General features: G+C 41.1%; 1 protein-coding gene across 2 annotated transcripts in view; it reads left to right on the top strand.

The window, feature by feature from the left end:
- The window catches only part of Sumf1 (sulfatase modifying factor 1), an 83061-nt gene that overhangs the window by 6835 nt on the left and 51945 nt on the right, over positions 1–24281 (top strand). For both annotated transcript variants that reach the window (XM_048787036.1, XM_015494945.2), the window contains exons 2-3: positions 3971–4144; positions 7927–8001. In XM_048787036.1, coding sequence (XP_048642993.1) covers positions 3971–4144; positions 7927–8001 — 249 coding nt within the window. The remainder of the gene's footprint in view (positions 1–3970; positions 4145–7926; positions 8002–24281) is intronic.

Raw genomic sequence — 24281 nt, 5'->3', positions numbered from 1 at the left:
CAGTTCAGTCCCTGAGCTGAGGCTGTTACCCAGGTTTCACTGAGACACAGACATGTCACCCATGTCTGGGACTATGTTATAAATGAAATCGAATTTCTATAATTATAGTTATGAATAATTCAAATAATAAATCCTCATTATATTCATGATCTCACTCATTCAGTCAGTCAAGATTTTTTGCACGTCTACCAAGAACTGCACGCCATGCTAGGTGCTGGGGAATATAGAAATGAGAATATTAACTTCCAGTTCCCAGTGAGCCTAGGATCTAGGGGGGGATGAAAACGGGTAACTAAGATACCGAGAGAGAGAGAATTGTTAGGATAGATAGAGGCTTGGATCAGAGGAACCTAAATGGGGCACCCATAACCCAGGCAGCCAGGGATGTGTAGGCAGGAAAGTCTTCCTGGGGGTGATCCTTGAACAATGACACCATCTACAGAAGCAGAGTGGTTCAAGAAGTGCAGCTGAAGTACAGAGTAGGAAAGGTGGAGAGAACTTAGACTCTGATGTTTAGATATTTTACCCTGAATGGTCATGGGAATTCCTGAATAACTTAAGTAGGAAAATGATGTGATCAGGTTGACACTTATATTTCAAATAGATGGTACTTTGAAAATTTTAAAAAATATATGTGCGAATACTGAGAAATTTCCCCCTTATCTATTAACCTTCCCCTCCAACAACCACCCCATGCATTTCTTGTGTATTTTTTTCAGAGCTGTGTTCTACAAATGGGAGCAAATACAAAAAATATACGAGTCTTATATTCTCTCTCAGTCTCTTTCCACAACCTCTCTTTACAAATGACAGCACTTCCTGTGTAGGATTGTGCAATGTGCTTTGTTCACGTAGCACTTTATCTTGGTCAGATCGCTTCCTATCAGAATGTTAGATATTTCCTTTTTTTTCTTTTTCTGTGGTACTAGGGATTCAACCCAGGATTGCTCTACCACTGAGCCACATCCCTAGCCCTTTTCATTTTATTTATTTTGAGATAGGGTCTCCCTAAGTTGCAGAGGCTGACCTCAAACTTGTAATCCACCTGCCTCAGCCTCCAAGTCCTTGGGGTTACAAGTGTGCACCACTGTGGCTGGTTTTCTTCTTTCTTAAGTCTGCTTAATTTCCCATTTTCTAGCCCACAATTAATGAACATTTAGGTTGTGGAAAGAGGCTGAGAGAGAATATTCCAGCCTGTTTCTGTTATGGAGCTGTTATAAATTGTGCTGGACATAGAAGGCTTGAGTTTTGCAGAAAGCCCTGCAGAATTTTTTTTTTTAATGATCTTTTTACCTTTATTTTATTTATTTATTTTTATGTGGTATTGAGGATCGAACCCAGTTCTTCACATCTGCTAGGCAGGTGCTCTACCACTGAGCCCCAACACCCCAGCCATCTATGGGAATTTGATACTTGCTGAATGAATGATTGAATGGAAGGTGGATGATTTAGAAGTAAGGAGGGATATGAACCTGTACAGTTACCTGGGAATAGAAAAGAGAGAGAGATGTGAGGGAGATATTTGTAGCAGCTTCAGAAAGGCTGGGTGACATATATATGCTGGGATTAGGGAACAGAAGTAGCCAAGGATGATTTCTTGGAATAGTAAAACACATTGGGCAAACGCTATGTTTATTACTTACATAGATGAGAATAGTACCATTTTTATCAGGAAATGCATGCACAGAATTGTAGCAACCACCAGCAAAGAGAGTCAATTGGAATGGAAAGTAGAATCAAGATAATCATTCATTTCCTGATTTCTGTTTCTCCAATCTTGTTTTTGTGATTCTTCCACTCCTATTGCTAAGCTGTATTCTTTCTTTTTATCTCAACTAATTATCTCTTTGACTTCTTTGTTTTTTCCTCTTTGATTTGAAGTCCTGTTTGTAGAGACTGACAATTCCTAAGCTGCCAAGCAGTCTCTGAGGTGACTTGGACTCATGATTTTAAAGTTAGACATTGCATCTGCAGAGTACGCTTCTGACAGATGGTATGGTTGAGAGTCTGCTTTTTATTGAGATATAATTGACCCATCATACAATTCACTCTTTTTTTTTTTTTTTTTGAGAGAATTTTTTTTTTTAAATATTTATTTTGTAGTTTTTGGCAGACACAACATCTTTCTTTGTATGTGGTGCTGAGGATCGAACCCGGGCCGCACGCGTACCAGGTGAGCGCGCTACCACTTGAGCCACATCCCCAGCCCCACAATTCACTCTTAAACTGCACCAATCACTGCTTTTTTTAGTGTAGTCACACCATTATTACTATCTAATTCTAGAATATGTCATCACCCCTGAAAGAGGCCCCATACTCATTAGCAATCATTTCCCATTTCTGTCTCCCCCAGCCCCTGGCTGTCACCAACTCCTTTCTGTTTGTGTTTTCATTCTGGATATTTCACATGAATCAGTTCACACAATATGTGACCTTTGAGAAATGGATTCTTGCATCTCGAGTCTCATTGGCGAGGTCCATCCATGTTGGAACATGAATCAGCACTTCATTCTTTTTATGACTGAGCATTATTTCCAATTAAGGTACACCACGTTTGCTACATATGCATCAGAGGATGGATATTTGAGTTGTTCCCACTTTTGCCCATTATGAATAACGCTACTGTGAATGCTTTTGTGTGGACGTAGTTTCATTTCTCTTGGATAAATATCTGGGGGTGCAAGGGGGCGTCCTATGTTAACTCTTTGTTAATTTCTTGAGGACCTGCTGAATTTTTTGTATTGCCTGCACCATTTTACATTCTTTTTTTGTGGGGGGTGGGTACCAGGGATTGAACCCAGGGATACTTAACCACTGAATCACATCTGCAGCCCTTTTCATGTTTTATGTTGAGACAGGGTCTCACTAAGTTGCTTAGGGCCTTGCTAAGTTGGCAAGGCTAGCCTCAAACTTGAGATCCTCCTGCCTCAACCTCCAGAGCCTCTGGTATTACAGGCATGAACCACCATACCCAGCTCCTGGACTTGCATTTTTTAACTGAAAACTTTCTGTACCATCCTCAGACCCTGTGCTCAGTGCTGGGAATACAGCTAGGAACTGGTGAACATGACAGTCCCAGTCTCTTCCCCCTGGGAGTTTAAGTTCATGTGTGAAGGTAGATAGGAAGAAAGTAATTGCAATTTGGTAAGGAATTATACAAAACATAATCCCTTAGTAAACTTTTCAGATTTTTCTGTTTCAGTGATTTAAGCCCTTCCCATTATCTTTAATGGGGAAAATTCATGCAGAGATGCCTCTGAGTTCAATCCCCGGTGCCCACCCCCCCACAAAAAAAGTCTTTGCTAATCTGACTTCTTCATAAGAAGAGGAAATTAGGACACACAAAAGAGATACCAGTGATATGCACACACAGAAAAAAGGCCATGTGAGCTCATGGTAAGAAGGTGGGCATCTAAAATCTCAGGAGAGAGGCCTCAGAAGAAACCAAAGCTGCTGACACCTTGATCTTGGACTTCTAGTCTCTAGAACCCTAAGAAATAAATTTCCATTGTTTAAACCAAAAAAGAAAAAAAAATTCATGCAGTGAGTATTTGGAGATATTATATATGGCATTTTTATGTTTGTTTTTAAAATTAATTCAAAAGAAATGAAAATATTGAAGAAAATATGTACACATGTATCTAGTGAAAAAACGTGGCATGCTCTCCCGGCACCTGTGGCTCCCCATTAGACGATTTGGTTTCTATTAATCCTGTTTGCATCCTGTGCGCAAATTTAGGACATGTAGAATTTGGACTAAACAAATTACTCTCCTAAAGAATTTTCACTTTTTTTTTTTTAGTTCATGGTTCACCTTCATTGGGGCGTGGAGTGATTTTGCTAATTTTATGGTGATTTCCTGGTGGGGGTTACTAAGCATATGTGCTTACTGTGGACTGAGAACTATACGCCTTGCCCAGGTGCAGTTTGTCTGCGATGCATGACTTCTGTGTCTCCCTGTTCACTGCAGATGGTCCCCATCCCTGCTGGAGTGTTTACAATGGGCACAGATGATCCTCAGATAAAGCAGGACGGGGAAGCCCCTGCAAGGAGAGTCACTGTTGATGCCTTTTATATGGATGTCTATGAAGTCAGTAATGCGGAATTCGAGAAGTTTGTGAACTCCACTGGCTATTTGACAGAGGTAATGTGGTGGGGACAAGAGGGAAAACTTAATTCTTTTCCATCGCTCTGAGAAATGCTTTAAATCACAGTGAACATAAGCCCTTTATTTATGTATTTCACTTAATTTCTCCAGAAACCCTGTGCAGGGGGTTTTTCTTCAGGTAGCAACTGAGGGTGAGAAAAGTGATTTGCTCTAAGTTGTGTGGCTAGTTACTGATGGAACTGGGATTCCAACCTGCACAGTGGGACCCCAGAGCCTGTGTCCTTAACCATAAAGGTATGTTGTGTTAATGCTCAAGCATGCCAGAGATGGTGACTGTTCACTCAACTTTTTGAGATAACAGACGTCACATAAAGTAAGGCCACTCTTCCCTGTCAATAACGTGCAACTTGGATGTTCCAGAAGCATTACATGTTTTAGGAATGATAGATGCAGGAGTGCAGGTTTTCATTTTTGTGGCTTTATTCCAGTGCCTCGACGGTTCACAGGATCCTCTGTGGCAGTTCCTGGCATTATCACGTGGTCACTGAAACACCAAGCAGGGCTCTGGAATTGGATGTTTGCCCTAAATCAGAACAGGAAGGGGAAGCTTTGGAGTTTATGAGCGTTTCTGTGAGGCTCTGAAATAGACTTGTTTTCTAAAACGCATCCCATTTTCTCTTGCCAAAAACTTTCCCCTTGTCTTGAGTATGTGGAGTTCCTGTTTTCTTTTCTTTTTTTTCATTTTTTAAGCACCAACTATCTTTTTTTTTTTTTAATTTAAAAGCATTAATTTGAGAGTGCATATGAAAAGCAAACTAATGTCCAGATAGGATTTTGCATTCTCACATTTCTTTGAAATTTCCCCAAATATACAAAGTGGTTGTAAATCTTTTTTATAATATTTGTCATAAGCAAACTTCCGTGTTCTTTTTGTTTGAAAAGAATATTCCAAGGTCAAGTTGCCAGTACTCTGCTAAAGTTAGAAGAAGATTTCGTGGGAAGAAGGCTTTCCTTAGACCAGGGTTCTCCATGAAGATTAGATAGAATAAGCAGAATTTAGCCATCCATGAGCACAGAGGAGGAAAATTTTCAGCTGGATATTTCTACCTGAAATTTAGCATGCCCTTCAATTATGACACAGACAACACACCATGGTAAACTTAGTACCTGTGACTTTGTTACCAATAGAAATCACAGACTTCATCAGGTACGGTGGTGCACACCTGTAATCCCAGTGGCTCAGGAGACTGAAGTAGGAGGATTGCGAGTTCAAAGCCAGCCTCAGCAACTTAGCCCTAAGCAACTCGGCAGCACCCTTTCTTTGAATAAAATATTAAAAAGGCTGGGGATGTGGCTCAGTGGTTAAGCGCCCTTGGGTTCAATCCCTGGTACAAAAAAAAAAAAACGACAAAGAAATCACAGGTTTACTTTCTTATTGTTATTATTCCAGATATTTTGATATTATTCTAGATATTTTGAAATACTGTTTGCATTCATCCCACTTTGAAGTAGGATAATTATGAGAACTAGTATCAGATCTTACTTAATATATTAATAAAAAGCATACAGGTGGGACTCGGGTTGTGGCTCCTTGGTAGAGCACTTGCCTGGCAGGTGTGAGGCACTGGGTTTGATTCTCAGCACCACATATAAATAAAAGAATAAAGTAAAGGCCCATCAACAACTAAAGAAAATATTTTTTTAAAAAAGCCTACAGGTGACTTTAACAGCCATTTGTTTTATTAATATTTGGATGTAACGATTGTTTTAGTAGTCTTATTGATTTTATTTTATACATTTAAATGTTTCATTCTGAGAAGGAAGTTTCTAAGCTTCAGTATGATGCCAGAGGGTGTAAGGCACAGGGACTTAGAAGCCCTACCTTGGACAAAATGCTTCATTTTTTTGTAGCACTTTACAGATTCCCCCCGCCCCCCCTTCAACTTTACTTTACATCCCACGCCCCTTGCCAGCCCCACTGGTCTTGTTTTTATTCTTTGAGAACCAGACCTTCTTTCCCAGCCTGGGAGCTTGGTTCATAGTTTTCCTCTGCTTGGAATCCACAGCTGCTTTACTTATCCTCTTTTTATAGGTCTGTCTCCTTCTCCTTATTTTCCTTTTTTGATTTTTTGGGAGTCAGGGTTTTGCTAAGTTGCTGAGGCTGACCTTGAACTTTCAATCCTCCTGCTTCCTTCTCCTGAGTGGCTGGAATTGCAGATGTGTCCACTGTGCCTGGCTGCTGCTTGTTCTTGTCATCTCAGCTTGATTGTCACTTTTTCAAGGAGACTACCTCTGTTCACTCTGTCAGAAGGAGGCTTTTGTTGAACTTTTTTTTTTCTTTTTTTTAACCTTACAAGGTTAAATGAAGTTATAATCATTTTTTTCTTTCCTCATTGGGCATGATTTTTTTCTGTATCAGCACACTTAAGCACAATGAAGACAGGGATCATGCCTTTCTGATATTGACCTTGTGTCCCCTCATTTAGTTCCAAATCCAGCGCATAGTGGGTGTTGGGTAGATAGTGTTTGTGGAATGAATAAATGGCTTGGGTTCTTAGGCATGGTGATGTCACCAGCAAATACAGTAAGAACATCTGGGCTGAGGAAAGGATGATAAGCGCCACCCGGAAGGGGAGCTTGAGGTGCCAGGGTAAGGCCTAAAATGCAAGGATGCAGTGCTCAGTCAGTCTCATCAGGTGAGGACAGCATGGGACCGGGCAGAGCTCTGGAGTCATGGGAAGTGCTGGCTGTAATTAAAGTAACAACATGGGAAGTTGCCCAGCGGTTGACCAGTGTGTTTATCTTGAACCACTAGTGTCAGGACTACAGGTGTGACCTAGGCAGAGTTTTTGAGCCTTGCCACAGCCCCCAGAATCAGAATCCCCAGGGATGGGGAGCAGCAGCCTCTGGTTTTCACAGGCCAAGGTATGATCACAGAGCTGGAGGCTGCTGGCCCAGTGTGAGAAGTGCAGAAAGCAGGGACAGCGCTCTGAGAAGCCGCAGCATCTTAGGAACAGTAGGAAGAGCCCGTGTATTTCAGGGGATGAGGATGAATAGTCGGATATATGGAGGAAAACTAGAGGAGGAGTAGGGTCACGGATGCCAAGGGACAGAGTACCCGGTTTTCAGAACCAGATCTCACGCAAGGAAGAGAACCAGGTCTGTGAAGAATTGAGACGTTCATATTAAGTAGAACTATTAAAGTTCAGGTTTCCATCTAGTGCTTAAATTAACCACTTGATATTTATAAACACATTTAATACCTCGGTGGAGCCAGAATGTGTCAGAATATCAGCAGTGGCATTTAGTTATTTTTGCTGAATTCCAGGAGGAGGACAAAGGACAAGGCTGGGTTACACAGTCTCATATGTATAGATTTCTATTATTTCCCTGGGCTATTTGTAAACTTGGGTAAATGTGAACAGTTTGTTCTGAAAAGCTAATCTCAGCACCCTGTGCAGGGGTATATACCTGTAGTTCCAGAGACTGGGGAGGCTGAGGCAGGAGGATTGCAAGTTTGAGTCTAGCCTGGGTAACTTAGCAAGACTCTGTCTCAGAATTGGAAAAAAGGCTGGGGACATAGCTCAGTGGTAAAGCACTCTTAACAACTAAATGAAAACAGGTTCAAAGAGCAACATTAACCTGTTTTAAGAGGGAGCCAGATGACTATAAGTCATTTCTGGGTCTTCTGGGAAGATGTAGGAAAAACTCAGGTTCATTGGGAGAAGAATCCTGTTAGCAGTGTGCAAAGAAGATGGCCTGCGTGCACCACATCACTGCAACCTTCTCTGGGTTTCTATTTCTTACCTTCCCTGTAGGCTGAGAAGTTTGGCGACTCCTTTGTCTTTGAAGGCATGTTGAGCGAGCAGGTGAAGACTGGCATCCAGCAGGCAGTAAGTAACCTTTAACAGGCTCTCCTACTGCTCATGGCTCCTTGGAAAAGGTCTGGGGGAGAAATCCAAACTCAAGGACCCCCTTCCTCTCCCTCCTAACACCTGGCCATTCTGTGGCTACAGATTTGCCCAGAGTGCCAGGCCCACAGACGGATGGTATCTGAGGAAGTGTCTGTCTGCCTTCTGTCCTGGGCGTCTCAGTTATGCATTGTGTTCCTAAGTGCAGCTCCAAACACTGGTGGGTGTCCCTTATCATAGGTGTGTGGAGAATGGAGAGCCAACTGAATGTTCTATTTCCATGCTCTTGATATCATCAGGGGCCAGGTGGAGACGGAGCTTCCTGTTCTGACATTCATGAACTCACATGGTCAGAGCAGTTTCCACAGAGGGCCCCTTTGCTGCAGATGTTCATAATGAAGGCTGGGGACTGGTCCTTACAGGCAGGGGTGTACTGTGTCATAGGAGGACCCATGGGATTTGAACTAGGTGTGTTTCTCTTAGACTGGAAACGGTGCAGTGTGCTTCCATAATAATAGAAGTATTTCATACATTGGGTGGACGAGTGAATTCACAGCACTATTTAAATAATTACCTCCTTGTTCTTTTGAATGTTGATCAAAATTAGGGAAGATTCAATTTTATGTTAGCTGTACTACTGCAGTGTATATATAGAGATTATGTATGTAATTATATTATGATTAATTTAGATTTCTGTACCAGCCATTTTAGCAGGGTCGTGACGTTTATGCATTTGCTTGTGTACATATCTCACAAAAATTTAAGAACAAGGGAAGGTGTGAGGCCAGGCTGGAAAGTCACACAGCAAAGGGGGCAGAGAATGCAGAGGCAACAGGAGACAGAGGGGGAGGGGTTAATCTACTCAAGGGAGGCTGACTAAGATGCAGATGTGTTGGGTATGGTGGCATGGGCCTGTAATCCCAGCAGCTCCAGAGGCTGAGGCAGGAGTATCGCAAATTTGAGGCTAGCCTCAGCAACTTAGGGAGGCCCTAAGCAACTTAGAGCCTGTCTCAGAATAAAAAGGAAACAAGACTGGGAGTGTGCTCAGTGGTTAAGCACCCCTGGGTTCAATCCATAGTACCAAACAAACAAACAAACAGATCTGAAGATGAATCTAGTTCCAACCTCCCTATAGTTTCCTTTGAATTATTGCCTGCATTTCATCTTTTTATTATTCTCAGTGCTGGGGATGGAGCCCAGCATCTTGTGCATGCTAGACAAGCGCTCTACCACTGAGCTCCACAGTCCCACTCCTGAACTTCATGTGTTGGCGGCATTATGTCCTCTCTGGAGAGTAGCACTACCCGAAAAATTGAGCTATCCTGGCTCACATTTTCTTTCTTTCTTTTTTTTTTTTTTTTGAGCTAGTGCATTCCACATTTTCTTTCATTTCAAACTAATGTAGCAAGACTTGATGTGGGAGGGGAATAAAGTAAAACAAGACATAGTCTCAAACCATGTTTTAGTGAGTCAGGTCACTTTTTCTGTATTTGAGATAAGTGTTTGAAAAATGTGATTTGGCTCCATTTGAATTTCACATTTTCTTTGCTCTTTGCAAGTTTGTATTACAGGTCTGTTATGTAATCTGATCTCCCCATCTTTTTTTTTTTTCCCAAGGGCTTGGTGGTCAATTCTGGCTGGTGTTGATGACCCAGCAGCTTGGGATATGGTGTCTTGTTTTAAGATACAGAGTTGGGGCGAGGGAGGGCATATGTGCTTATTTCTGTTCTTTGTGCGTTCAGATACAGGACATCTTGTCCCTGGAGAACCTACAAACACATTGGGCATGAAGGCAGAGGTGAATTATTGCTGGGCTCCAAAGGTGCCCTTGTAAGTGCATAGGGAAGTGTGTGTACCTGTAACCAGGAGGAGGACAAGTACCTCTTACTGGGTCTCAGTGTTGTCACTTGCTTAAATGCTCATAATGGAAAAGCAAACCTTTTAAGCTTGTTTGGAGAAGGCTGAATGAATACAATCTGTGGGTGATAGAAGAGCTCAGGTTTGTTTTCTTCATCTCCTGAGGCCTGACTTAGTTTGATGCATCAGATCTCTCCCCATCTCAGTAGTGGGGTTGAACCCAAGGGCTGTACCACTGAGCTACACTCCAGCCCTTTTCTAAAATTTTGAGACAGAGTCTCCCTAAGTTTCTTAAGGTCTCATTGAGTTGCTGAGGCTGGCTTTGAACTTGTAGTTCTCCTGCCTCAGCCTCCCCAGTTGCTGGAATTGTAGGTATGCCCCATCATGCCTGGCACTAGATCTTTTTTAAATTCAGTGTTTCTAGAAGCATAGGACATGAAATGATTCATAAGATAAATTTAAGATGATATTAGGTGGTATATGGGAAAGCATAAAATCACCTTGAATCATATAATGAGCAGTATCTTCCCTTTTCAGATGTGTCTCAAGATTTGATTAAGTCATCGAGTCTCATTTGAATGCTGTCATGTCCTTAACATTTTAAAACATTTAAAAATATATTTATTTATTTATTCTAATTAGGTATATATGACAGCAGAATGCATTTTGATTCATTGTCCACAATTGCAGCACAGCTTTTCATTTCTCTAGCTGTACAGGATGTAGCGTCGCACCATATGTGCAGTCATGCATGCACCTAGGGTAATGATATGTATCTCATTCTGCCATCTTTCCTGCCTCCATACCCCCTCCCCTTCCCCCTCCCCTTTGCCCGATCACAGTTCCTCTATTCTTCCCCTGTCTCTGTCCCTGCTGTTATGGATCAGTGTCCACTTATGAGAGAACATTCAGTCTTTGGATTTTCGGGATTGGCTTACTTTGCTTAGCATGATATTCTCCAACTGCATCCATTTACCTGCAAATGTCATAATTTTATTCTCTTTTAATGCTGAGTAATATTCCATTGTGTATATATACTATAGTTTCTTTATCCATTCATCAACTGAAGGGCATCTAGATTGGTTCCACAGTTCAGCTATTGTGAATTGAGCTGGTATGAACATTGATGTAGCTGTCTCACTATAATATGCTGATTTTAAGTCCTTTGAGTATAGACCCAGGAGTGGGATAGCTGGGTCCAATGGTGGTTCCATTCTAAGTTTTCTAAGGAATCTCCATACTGCATTCTAGATTGCTTGCATTAATTTGCAGTCCCATCAGCAATGTATGACTGTGCCTTTTTCCCCACATCCTCACCAACACTTATTGTTGTTTGTGTTCTTGATAACTGCCATTCTGACCGGTGTGAGATAAAATCTTAGAGTAGTTTTGATTTTCATTTCTCTAATTACTAGAGATGTTGTGTTGAGAGCCGGTCAGAATGACGCCTGGCATTTGTTGATCGATTGTATATCTTCTTCTGAGAAGTGTCTGTTCAGTTCCTTGGCCCAGTTATTGATTGGGTTTTTGTTTTTTGTTTTTTTTTTTTTTTTAAAGAGTGAGAGAGAGTGAGAAAGAGGGAGAGAGAGAGAGAATTTTAATATTTATTATTTTTTAGTATTTGGCAGACACAACATCTTTGTCTGTATGTGGTGCTGAGGATCGAACCCAGGCCGCACGCATGCCAGGCGAGCGCGCTACCGCTTGAGCCACATCCCCAGCCCTTTGTTTTTTTTTTGATGGTAAGTTTTTTGAGTTCTTTATATATCCTGGAGATGAAAACAGGGCTTGGAATCTTTCTCAGCTAAAAATTAAATAGTATTACTTATTTTCATTATTTATTTTAAATGTTGCCTTGCATTTATGCAGGTTATGCTAGTGATACAATGCTCCCCCCCAACTTTTGAAGACCTTTTTATTGCAAAATAAAATACAAATAGAGAAAGGTGACATAACAGAGGGGTAGCTTTCTGAGTTATTCTAGGGCACATGTCTGTGACCATCACACAGGTCAGGGATTAGAATTTGGCTACCTAGTCCAGCAGCCCCTACTGTCCCTAAGGTAGTACCTATCTTGCTTTTTAAAGCAGATGCACCCTTAAGTTTCTTTCTAGTATTATCACCCAGGTTATGTCCCAAGTTTAACCTTACCCATTTTAAGGAAACCTATGTCTTTTGAGACTCTTATAATCTGTAGGTTTCCTTTCCGTTGCCCCATCCCCCTGTCTTCCCTCCTGGTTTATCCCTTGAAGAATACAGGACCTGCAGACTGGCCCACATCTGAATTTTGCTGATTGTGCTCTGACAGTGCAGTTCAGCTCTTCTGTCTGTCATCGGTGACCTGCTAATTGGTAACCACATCCTCAGGTCTGATCAGACCCATGTTCGCTCCATGGCAAGACATTAAAGTGGTGTCTTCCCCCATAGGAGGCATCAGATACGTGCTCTTTCAGCTTCCCTTCATGCTAGCTATTGTTAATGCCTGGTGGCTAACTCCAGGAATTTATTGGGGGTTGTAAGAGTGATTATCTAAATAGCTCTTTTTCATTTATTTATCTACTCTTTTCATTTATTAATGGGGATATTTTCATAAAAAGGTCAGTTCTCAGGCTGGGGCTGTACCTCACTGAGGCACTGGGTTCGATCCTTAGCACCACATAAAAATAAATATATAAAAAGATATTGTGTCCATTTACAACTAAAAATAATAATAATAATAATAAAGAGGTAAGCTCGCTCCTCTTACTATTTTCTTAACCATTCATATGGGTCATAGAAGAAAAATAGGTAAATGAATCTTTACTAGCTTTTAAAATAATGAGTTGATTTCCCATTACTCTGTATAGGTGATGGGTTTTTTTTCTTTTTTTTTTTTTTAAATTGAACTTTTCATTTTTCAGGTAATTATAGATGCACATGCAGTTGCAAAGAAATGATACAGGGAGATCCTGTGTACCCCTTACTATGTTTCCTCTATTGTTCTCATAGTAAATAATTATACTATATTTTCACAACCAGAAAATTGGAAATTAGTCCAACCCACTTGTCTTCATCTGATTTCACCAGTTTTATATGTATTCATTCATTCTCTGTGTGTATACAGTTCTGTGCAGTTTTATCATAAATGTAGATTTATGTACTTGGAACCAGATTTTTAAAATCATCTTTATGAACTCAGAATTTAAACACATGTTGTGGGTTTGATTCACTTGGAATCATGATCCCTTGACTTTTGAGCACTGGATGCCATTTCAAGTTCTTGGGAATCCTTTTTTTTTTTCTCTCTCTCTCTTTTTTTAACAGCTATACTGAGATATAATCTACATGCTATGAAATATAACTTTTAAAGCAAACAGTTCCCCGGTTGTTTTACCATGTATGTATGGAGTTGTTTTGCCATGTATGTACCATCATCACAGAATGGAATAGGACATTTTCATCAGCCAAGAAAGAAACCCTTTGTCCACTTGCACTTTACTCCCCATTCTGACTTTCTGCTTTGGACAGCTGATCCTGATCCCTTTTGAACTGACCCTAGGAACCCTTTGTAGCTTCTTTGCTTTTTCTAAGGCAGGATATATCACCCTCCCCTGCCTGGAATTGTCCATTACTCTAAGCAGACATTACTTTTTGTAGAGAATAGTGTTTCTAGAACCTTCTCCAGGATCCGGGTGAACTTGCTGCTGTTAGGTTTGTAGTTGTTTCTAGATCTCCCAATGGACAGAGCTAAGATACAATGCCCTGTGAGTCCACATTGATACTTCAGGTTTTTAAACCTGTTCTGCATGTCATCTTTTCCTCCTTTTTTTTTTTTTCCTTTTCTTGTCCCGACACCGGTAATCCAGATTCCCAAGGACATAGGGGATAGAATTAGAGTAGTCCATAATTACTCATTTGTTTTATCCCAGATTACATACATAACAGTCTCAAAATAACAACACCAATGCTATCATCACCAGTGTAATTACCGAGAACAGGTTTAAAAAAAACCCAGACTTTTATATATGCTTTTCCTGTTTCTCCCCAGTTTTAAAATAGTCACACTAGTTCTGTATTATTGGAACATATGTCCATGCATAGAGTACTCTCTGCTTTTTAGCTCCTGTTGAAGCTTAGCTATCCAAGGATCCACATGGTTGGTGCTTTGTGACAGTGTTGCCCCAGTCATTTGACTTGGCAAAGCTCTTCTCCACCAGGTTCTTCAGGGAGCGGCCAGGGGACATTCATCTCCAGACTTTCACATGGTGACAGTGCTTTGTTAGTACTCTTTCTACTTCACAGTCACTTTTGTTGGACATGAAATCTTTAGTTCACATATATTTTCCTTCAGTGTTTTACATACTTATTTTTCTTTTGGATTGAAGTGCTGTTCTTCGAAGGGCCGCTGATAATCTCATTTTCTTCATCTTTGGAGTTACACATTACTTTTGCTTGACAACCCAAGGATTTATTTTTCTTTATTATCTAGTATCTTGCTGTTGGTCCCTGTGGTTAGTGTTTTTCACTTACAGTTTGCTTTTTCTATGTGTCGTACTTTCACAATTTTTTAAACATCAAGAGAATTTTAAATAAATTACTATTTTCGTGTCCTATCTTCAGGAATCTGTAGGATTTTTTTTTTTAGATTTTTTTTAATTGTAGGTGGACACAATGCCTTTATTTTTATTTATTTGTTTTTACGTGATGCTGAGGATTGAAACCAGTGCCTCACCCTCGCTAGGCGAGTGCTCTACCACTGAGCCCCAGCCCCAGCCCATGTAGGATTCTTTTTACCCATTTTTAGTGTTCATTCTTTCTTTTAAACAATTTTTATCTTTTTCTTTAACATATTCTTCCTTTTTGTCTTTTGCCTCTTAAGCAATATTTCTGAAAAGACTTTTTGTTTTATTTTCATTTGTATTTTTTTTTTAATTTCCGTACTTCATCTGAGTTCACAGATTAGGATTTATTTTATTATTCACATATCATTTTCTTAATGCCATTCCCATCATTTTGAAACCGTGTGCTGGATTTTTTTTTTTTTTTTTTTTTTTTTTTAATTTGAACACATCTTCTGCTCTGGTTTGGATATGGTTTGTCCCCAAAGTTTCATGTGCTAGGAACTTGGTCCCCAGAGTGGCAGTATAGACAGGTGGTAGACCTTTTGGCAGCAGATCCTAGCCAGCTCCCTTGCGCAGGCCTGTAATGCCAGCCTCAGCGACTAAACAGGGTCCTAAGCAATTTAGTGAGATCCTGTCTCAAAAATATAAAGGGCTGGGGATGTGGCTCAGTGGGTCAGCTGCCCTGGGTTCAATCCCTAGTATGAAAATAAATAAATAAATATAAAATTGATAAATAAAATAAGAGGTGGAGCCTATTGGGAGGTCATTAGGTCATTGCAGGTGCTGCCACTAAAAGGTTTGCTGCTGGTCTCACCAAGGTGAACTGTGAGGAACGAGCAGGCCTCACCTCTGAACCCCCCTCTGGCTTCCCGTCTTGCCACATAATTCCTTCCTCTTGAGTGTGCTCCCACCATGATCCCATCTGCCATGACATGGTGTATCCAAGGAGCCCTCCCCAGTGTCAGCACATAGTGGTGCCGAGTTCTGGGGCCTCCGGCACCGTGAGGGGGTTCCTGGGGCAGGACTATTGAAGCGTGCTCACTCCTTCTTCCTGTGGGCTCCCCCTCACTTGTTATTGGTGGGCACAGTTCCTCTGGTTGTGCTGTTCTTCTCAAACTGTCCTGTGCTTTTCTGTGACACCTGTTGGCTGCTGGGGATTTTCCAAGCTTATTGCTCTGGAAAGGTCTGAGTGAGGAAGAGGTATTTGAAGGGACCCTTGCAGATGAGGAAGAACTCATTTTGGAAACCACAGGGCAGAGCCTGCAGCAGAGGGTCTCCCGCGCCCATCACTAACTCCCCCCTTCAGCCCTGTGTGGTCAGGTCTCAGCTGACCCGCCCTGGGCTGTCATTCAGAACACCCTCCTGACATCCACATTCCCCGGGTGTGTTCCTGTGGCTCCTCGTGCCTTCCTTTCATAGTGTTCATCCACTTATTTGTGATGACACTTATTTGTGTAGATATTTCTTGAATACTTTACCCTCTCTTAGATTCATTCTGTGAGGGTAGGTGGGAATTCACGTATTGTCCTCAGCACAATAACTGTCTCTTAATAAGCACTTAATATGTATTTGTCAAAAAAAAAATGAAATCATGCCATTGGGTATCATCTGTCAGGCATTTAGTTTTTGAAAGCCGCAGGACTCAGACCTGATGTGACCTGTGTCGGTTACACAGTCAGCTTTTCCTTGGCGAGAGACACTGGTCTGTCATCAGGGTTAAGGTGGGTTCACGGTAACTGAGTTCTGGGGGAGGCAGTCCAGGCCTGGCCAATTGGATAAGATAAGAAGGTAACACTGTCTCTTGTGCCTTTCTGAAGAGAGCATTTGTTCACTTGACTGAGCAGTCAGTGTGGCATGAGCTCAGGAAGTGAACCATGATAAGGCTAGAGGAAGAGAGCCCCATACAAGAGGATAACAGACACAGCTTCTTTTTTTCCCCCAACCCATTCCAAGGCACTTGATCACAATTAATATATCTGAGACATGCTGAGCCCCAGAGGTTCAGATTAGAAATGCCTGTGTAAGGTGTCCATAAATTTCTTTTCAAGTCATGGGTCTTTTGATGCTTAACTGGGATTAAGAAATAAAAATGGTGGGCTGGGGTTGTGTGCCTAGTGTGGTGAGGCACTGGGTTTGATCTTCAGCACTACATAAAAACAAATTAAATAAAAAATGAAAGCTTAAATTTTTAAAAGTTAAGGAAAAAAAAAAAAAAAGAAAGAAAAATGGTGCTGATATCTCCTGGCCCCAAATGTTGGGGTTTCACCATCCACCTCCCTAGAGAAACAGGTCGACTGTTGATCAGAAAGCCTGGCCAGCTTCAAGATCAACTTAAGAATAAATAAGAATTTAGAATGAATAGAACTTCCAAAATGACCCAGCAGAAAAGCCTTCCTCTTATAGGTGAGCCATGGCCCAGGAAGGGGAAATGGTTTTAGTCAGTTCTAGATCTGTTGGAGGGGGCACCTGTTGCCTGCCACTCTTCCCACCACAGACTTCTGCTTCAACCCTTAAGCCAGGAGTTGATTCTCTCACTACAAAAGGATATTTCACTGAAAAGACTGTATTTAAATTGGTGTTTATCCAGAAGAGGGCCACCCAAGATGAGGTGGGGCTTGAGCCAGCTAGTGGGTTACAGAGGGATCTGAATGTCATCTTAACATCAGTTAGAAGCCATTGGATCTAACTAACATTTTAGAGAGACTACTCTGGCTTTGTGATAGTCCAGGGGAGAGGTGATGGTGCTGGGAGGCAGGGTGGTTGGAGTAGAGATGCTAAAAAGTGGTCTGATGTTTGAAAATAACTTCTGAGAACCTAGAAAAGGAAAGAGGAATCTAATGGCTTTTGGATTTTGGCTTGAGGAAACTGGGGAGAGATGGGGATGCCCTTAACTTTGAGATGGGAGAGCTTAGAGAAGGTTGAATGGGCTCCCAAACCTAAAGAAGACCTAAGAGGTGAATGAGTGTAGCTTATTCTACAGATGTTTGAAAGGCGAATGAAAGAGGAATTTGATTCATGCTATGTGGCCCCTGGAAACCTAATCAGGGCAGCAGGTGGGAGGTCTCTGGGAGGGATATCAGTTTAGCTGTAAATCAGAACTCGGTTTCTTAGAAGGATCTGCATGTGATGGGCTGCCCATCAGAAAGTGATGTCTGACAGATTGTTCATACTGAGACTGCGGGGGACCAACTGTTGGTTGCATTATATGGCTTTCTGCAGATGCCTGTCTCTAACCATGGGACAGAAGTAGGTCATCTCAAAATGTGAGCCTGGGTTGCCTTTGCAACAAGAGCGCCTGTCCTCTTTTATTATAGTGCTGTGTGGGGTGAGGATGCTTTTCTTTTTTCATTGTTTTTCAAATAATAGGTGCTGCTATGGTTTGGATATGGTTTACTAGGAAAGTTCACCTAGTGGAAGCTTGTGTCCAGTGGTATTAAGGTGTTGGAATCTTTAAGAGATGGGTCCTAGTAGGTGATCAGATCATGATGGCACTGCCGTTGGAAGGGTTTAGTGCCCATCTTTTAGGAAGTGGGTGAGATCTCATGTGCCTGGATTGGTTCCCAAGAGAGCTGGTTGTTACTGTGTGAGGCTACCACACGTGCTTGGCCCCTTCTGCATGCATCCAGTTTCCTTTCCACTTACCTACCATGTTGTGATGCAGTCCAGTGACCGTCATTACACCCAGAGCCATGCCACTTGGACTTTCTAGCCACAGAATCAAGAGCTCAGTAAGCTTCTTTATTTATTATCCAGCGTCGGGTGGTCTGTTATAGCAACACAACAATGGACTAAGACAGCTGGGATTATTTATTTGGTCGTTTACTACAAAGGCAACCTGTGTAGGAGAATCTTTTCTTCTTAGATCGCCTTGTCTAAGTTTCGTTTTCTGTTTGGCCCTTCTTCTCAGAAGCTTCGGCGTTTGTAAAACATCAAGAAATAACTCAGATGCAATCAAATGGCATTCAGACTGTCTTTAATTCCCCTGTCTCATACATTGGAAAAAAATGTACAAGTAGGCCATTAGCAATTTAAATATCCTAAATAGATCCTCCTTCTAAAGAGTTCTAATAAATGCCTTCATCTGGGATGCCATGATTAATACGTATATACTCAGTTCTCTTTCCAGAGGGAAATTACCTATGCCATAAATTAATGTGATGAGTTTTTAAAGATGATGATTTTTTTTTAGCAAGAGTTATAAAGACACACTCTTAGGTATCGTCATGCTGCTGCCTTTTTAAAAAATATTTATTTTTTAGTTGTAGTTGGACACAATACCTTTATTTTATTTATTTATTTATTTTTATATGGTGCTGAGGATTGAACCCAGGGCCTCGTACATGCTAGACAAGCACTCTGCTGCTGAGCCACAACCCCAGTCCTCATGCTGCTTCTTTAAATTTTTTTTTTAATTTTCTTTTTTTTAGTTGTAGCTGTACACAATACCTTCATTTTGTTTATTTATTTTTATGTGGTGCTGAGGATCAAAGCCAGTGCCTCACATGTGCGAGGCAAGTGCTCTACCACTGAGCCACAACCTCAGTCCCTGCTTCTTTAAATTTAGCAGAAGTAAATGAAGACGTTTGAAGATGTTCACTGTCATGTTATTGATAAAGCAAAAAGGCGAGGACAAACTCGAATATAACTGAGTGGTTTGATGTTTAGAGATTGGTAATTTGTGACAGATTGTCTTCAGAAATACTATGAAATCACTAAAAAATGATTGTTGTGAGTCCACTTAAAACCTAGAGAAATATTTAGTAAGACCAATGAAAATGATCCATATATAATTTGAGAAAACTGTGTAAAACGTATATGCTTATTGGTGAAACTGGAAGGTGAATATAAAAGTGAAATGTGTAGTTCAATGGTAAATTAGTAATTTTTAAGGAACATTTAATATTGCCTGCTTTTGTTTTTCAGTGTTAATTCTCACATCTGTTAAAAGGAAAAACTGTAATTACTTGTATAAATCTTCACCATTTACTAAAAGTAAAATAGCCAATTATAAAAATGTCTGTATGGTAAAAGTTCAGTAAAAGATATGCCAACATGTAGAGAGACACATCAAAAAATTATTAGTAGCATATATATGGAAATGTTTGTAATCATTATTTCTGGGTGGTGAGATTGGAGATGATGTCTAATGGAATTTTTTAGGCCATTTTAAGTATCTGAATTATTTTGAGTTAGCATATTTTTTATATGGGTGTTTTAAGTTTTTCCTTTTTTAATACTTTTTTAAATATTTTTTTTAAATTATATATGGATATGACACCTTTATTTTATTTATTTATTTTTATGTGATGCTGAGGGTCGAACCCAGTGCCTCACATGTATGAGGCAGGCACTCTGCCACTGAGCCACAACCCCAGCCCTAGAAATGTTTTTCTGCATATAATTTTAATGACTGTGTTGGCCTATCTGAAAAAGCATGCATTTTTCTTTCCATAGAGTATAACAAGTTGTCAAGGTACCCAATTTAAGATTTAATTTGAAATAAGCTGTCAGACTCAACTACCTATCTGTTTTGATGACGAATTCACTCTTTCCCTTTATTTAAGGCTCATCTCCAACCTTCTGCATTGTATTGGGTGTTCACTGTTCCATTTGATTCTTTCAGTTGTTAGATTCCCCTCCAGTTTTATTTATACTTCATGAATTTGAGTGGATCTGTAGTTTCTCATTGTTCACTGGTGCCAGTTGAAAAATTCTCGCAGGCTGTTTTTATAGGGGTAACTGTCATGTTTATACTACATTTCAAGAAACGTCCATCTTTTTAATTTGCTTGTCTAAAAGCATTAAATTTTTAAGAGAGCAGTTGTAAAGTTGTGAACTTGACATCTTTACACTCGACGTTGCATAATTACACCACGCTCTGTCTTTTTCCAGTGCCATTTTTATTCTGGGCTGTGTGTGTTTAAGAAGCATAATTTATCACCTCTGGCAAGAATAAAGGCACCTTTGCTATCTTCCCCTTTCCTTTTCTTTAAGCTGTTACTACAGATCTGGGTATATCTCTTGGGAGAGGTGGGAAAGGATGTCTTTGCTCTCTCAAGTCCATGTCTCAAGGGGACATCAGTGCCCACGCAGATCCCATTTACACTGTAATTGGTCACTGGCTGGCTGGTACAGCTGTTTCAACTTAAAACCCAAGACAGTTGCTATGGAGATTTGACTAGAAATAGGTCATGTTAAAGTCCTTTTCCCCCTGGATATAAGGGAGTCTGTAACTCTGGAAGTTGTCTCAGTCGAGCAGAAAATGTGTAGGTGGACAATCACATCACACACACACACACACACAAAAAAAAAAAAACCCACAAAAAATACTTTTTTTAGGATGCATTGGAGCAAATATGTCAGTCTACTCATGTTGCTTCTGCTCTGTAAAGAACACACCTGGAGATCATTCCTGAAAAAGGAAAAGGAATGGAAAATGTCATTATTTGCATGTAATCTTGATAAACTAGCTAATATACAACTCAAAAGTTGTTCACAAGTTCCTAAATGTACTAGAATAACATTCATTTTTCAAGACAGAACCAGATGTTCAAGAACAATTTTTTTTTTTTTTTTTTTAATGCTGAGTTAAGAAACAGTGATATTAGGAAAAGAAAGATGTCTGGTGTCATCAGATGGGAGTTGCATGAATTTGACCAGAAAATTCCTTGGCTCTTCCAGGGCCTGCTGGTAAGGATGAGGGAGGCCCTGCCTCTGTTCCCACCAGTCCTTCCGGTCAGATTCTGATTACTTGACTTCCTTTCTTTATGTGTCAGAGGGGACTGGGATTCTGCATCTGACCGTTCCAGTGGTGACTTGTGGTCTGTCTCACAGACGGTGAGGTGTGTCGTTTGGTGCCCATATCGGTGCCCAAGCATCACCGACACCCTCATTGTGCATTTTGTTTCAGGGAGTGGGTCAGTTTCCCTGAACATGGCTCTCACATCGTGGGTTCGGTGGAAGACACCACTCCATACTCTTCCCGAGAGTTCTTCAGCGTGTCTTTGACCACCTCCTCTTCTCTGGCACTTTTCTTAGCCTGTCAATATTCTGAAAGGGTGAAGTGGTGGGTGGGTGAGCCTCGCTGAAGAACTACTGGGGTAGGTTTTTGACTAGTTAGGATCTTGTTCATTGAAAGCTCCAAGAGAATGTTGCACCCTGTACTAGTATAAACGAAAAATACCAATAATGACAGCTGACACTGCTGCGATTCTTCCTCTTTACCTGGCCAAGTGCTTTACATAGGTTTCCTTATTTAGTCTTCACAGCGAGCCTAGGAAGTAGATGGTAGTATTTTTATATCTGTTTCACAGATGAGTGAGGTGGGGCCTGGAGAGGGCAAAGAGCCAGAGGAGCCTGTGTCTTGTAAATGAACTACTGTGCTTAAACCCCAGGCAGCTGACTCTGGGTAAGATGCTTTTACCCTCTGTTACTATGAACTATATGTTAACACTTAAGAAGAGTAATCTCTTCCCGATTATTGGTCCAGCTGGTGATTTGCTCCTTTCAGGGAACATCTGGCAACAGTGGAGATATTTTTTGTGTTCTGCAGTTTTGTGCTACAACTGGTATCTAGTGGGTGGAGGTCAGAGATGCTGCTGACCTTCCTAGAGTGCACAGGCACCCCTCTGCACCAAGGGAGTATGTGGCCTAAAATGTGTGCCATCATGCCCTGTAGCACTGTGGATGCCTGTAACCCTAGTGACTTGGGAGGTTGAAGCAGGAGTATCACAAGGTCAAGGTCAACCAGGGTGATTCAGACAGGGGGCTACCCTGTCTCAAAATGAAATAAAAACGGGGATGGGGATGTCACTCAGTGGTGGAACACCACTGGGTTCAGACCCAGTACCAGAAAAACAAACAAATAAACCAAAGTTGGTAAATGCCAAGGTTGAGAAAACCTTTTGGTGTTGAATGTTCATTCCTAAAAAGTATTCCTCTCCCAGTCCTTCACCCCTGCAAAATGCATGTATGTTCTTCTAGAATCTTTTTCTTCTGGTCATGCCAGTATCATTTTATGTATGTATTTGTAGAAACAGAATCAGTGTGTATGGTACATGTCACCTTTAATACACAATATGTGTATTCCCATGTCAGAGCATTCTTGGGTGACTAGCTGCGCAGTATGTTTGGTATGGATGAACACCAGGGACAGTTGGGTTATTTTGTAATTTTTGTTTAGAACAGTGTCATATGCTATGCACATGTCTCTGCATACTTGCTTCAGATCTCAGTGTTTTGAACCAAAGAACTAGGTTTTGATATTTGGTCAGGCACAGTGGTATCCTGGCTTCTCCATGCCTGAGCCAAGCTGTGCCCTGTTTCTCTGTGCACATCACTGAGATTGCCAAGGATCTCATGGCTCTATGACTGTATGACTTGCGAGCTAACAGTCTGTTTCAGATGGGTTGCTAGATAATTTCAGAAAAGAAATATTCTTTTTTTGCAATGGAAAGCAAACGTCTAGAATGAGAGAGAGGTGAGAGAGACCTACTGATTTGAATCTTGGACATGTTTTTGAAGGAAAAAGAGATGATTAGGTTCACACTTGTATTGCACTTTTTGCAATCACAGAATTAATTATTTTATGTAAAACAAATAATTGTAAAAATTGTGACTATGCCAACTGTCCTGAGTGGTACTCTGAGGTTTTCTGGGACTTTGAGATCCCCTTCAGGGATTAGGCTCTGGGACTGGCATACAGTGGCACTCAATAAGTATTTGTGACCAGTTGGATTTAGGGGAAAAAGAATGGCCTGACTGGCCCCTGGAGCACACGCCCAGGCCTTCTGTTGGTAAGCCACCGTGGGAGCTCCCCTTTTAAAAAGGTCCTGAAACCCTGGGGGGCTTCTGCCTGGAAGGCTTGTGTTTGTCTCTGCTGAAGCTGGGTGTGGGTGTCATGATCCAGCAGTTGCTCTCCACAGTGTACAGAGCATGGAAAGGCATGCGCATGTTTATTAAAGGTCACAGACTCGTTGAAGAATATTCATGGAAGCAGCAGAATTCAAAATAGCTCCAAACTGGAAATGCCCAAGTGCCTATTAGTAGTAGGAAAGATAAACCCATTGAGATTTTTTTTTCCTCTTCTGTGTACTGGGGATTGAACCAGATGGGTGTTCTGTCACTGCAACTATAATCTCAGCCCTTTTAAAAAACCTTTTTAGTTAATGACAGGGTTTCACTAAGTTGCGAGGGCTGGCCTAGAACTTGCGATCCTCCTGCTTCAGCCTCTGGAGTAGCTCTGCTTACAGACTTGGGCCACCACACCCAGCTGTGAGTTTTTTTTTTTTTTTAATTGCTAATGAGGAAATATTTCAAAACACAAAAGGGTCTGAGGAGAAAAGCTACCCCAAATTTAACAAAGGTTTACATGTTTCTGTATTTTGCCATTTTTATTTATGCTAGCCTTTTTTCTTTTTCTTTTTTAAACTTAAGAACTAGAACTTCCTGTGGGGTGCTTAGTGCTGGGGGTGGAGTTGGGTCGGGTGAGTGATCTGAAGGTCGCGTTGAAACACAAGAGTGGAGTGACTGCGGCTCTCTGTGCACATCTTCCCTTGATATGTGGCAAACTGTCTGTCACTGGCACCTGAACATGGAGTGGTCCTGTCAAGGAGGATGTCTCAGATGAGTTTCTGCAGTGCCACAAATGAAACAGAAAGAAACCCTGCCTTTGCACCCTGTGCTCTCTGGGGTGAGATCCCGTGCAGAAGTGCTGTTTAGGGACAAAATGCCTTCTGTGTTGAAATGGACTTTGCCATCACATTGTGATCGAGACCTTGCATGTTCTGAGCTTGTTGATGTTGT

This window comes from Marmota marmota, unplaced genomic scaffold (genome assembly GCF_001458135.2).
Source record: "Marmota marmota marmota unplaced genomic scaffold, marMar, whole genome shotgun sequence".
Lineage (NCBI taxonomy): Eukaryota > Metazoa > Chordata > Mammalia > Rodentia > Sciuridae > Marmota > Marmota marmota.
This window is presented reverse-complemented; position numbering and strand designations above follow the sequence as displayed.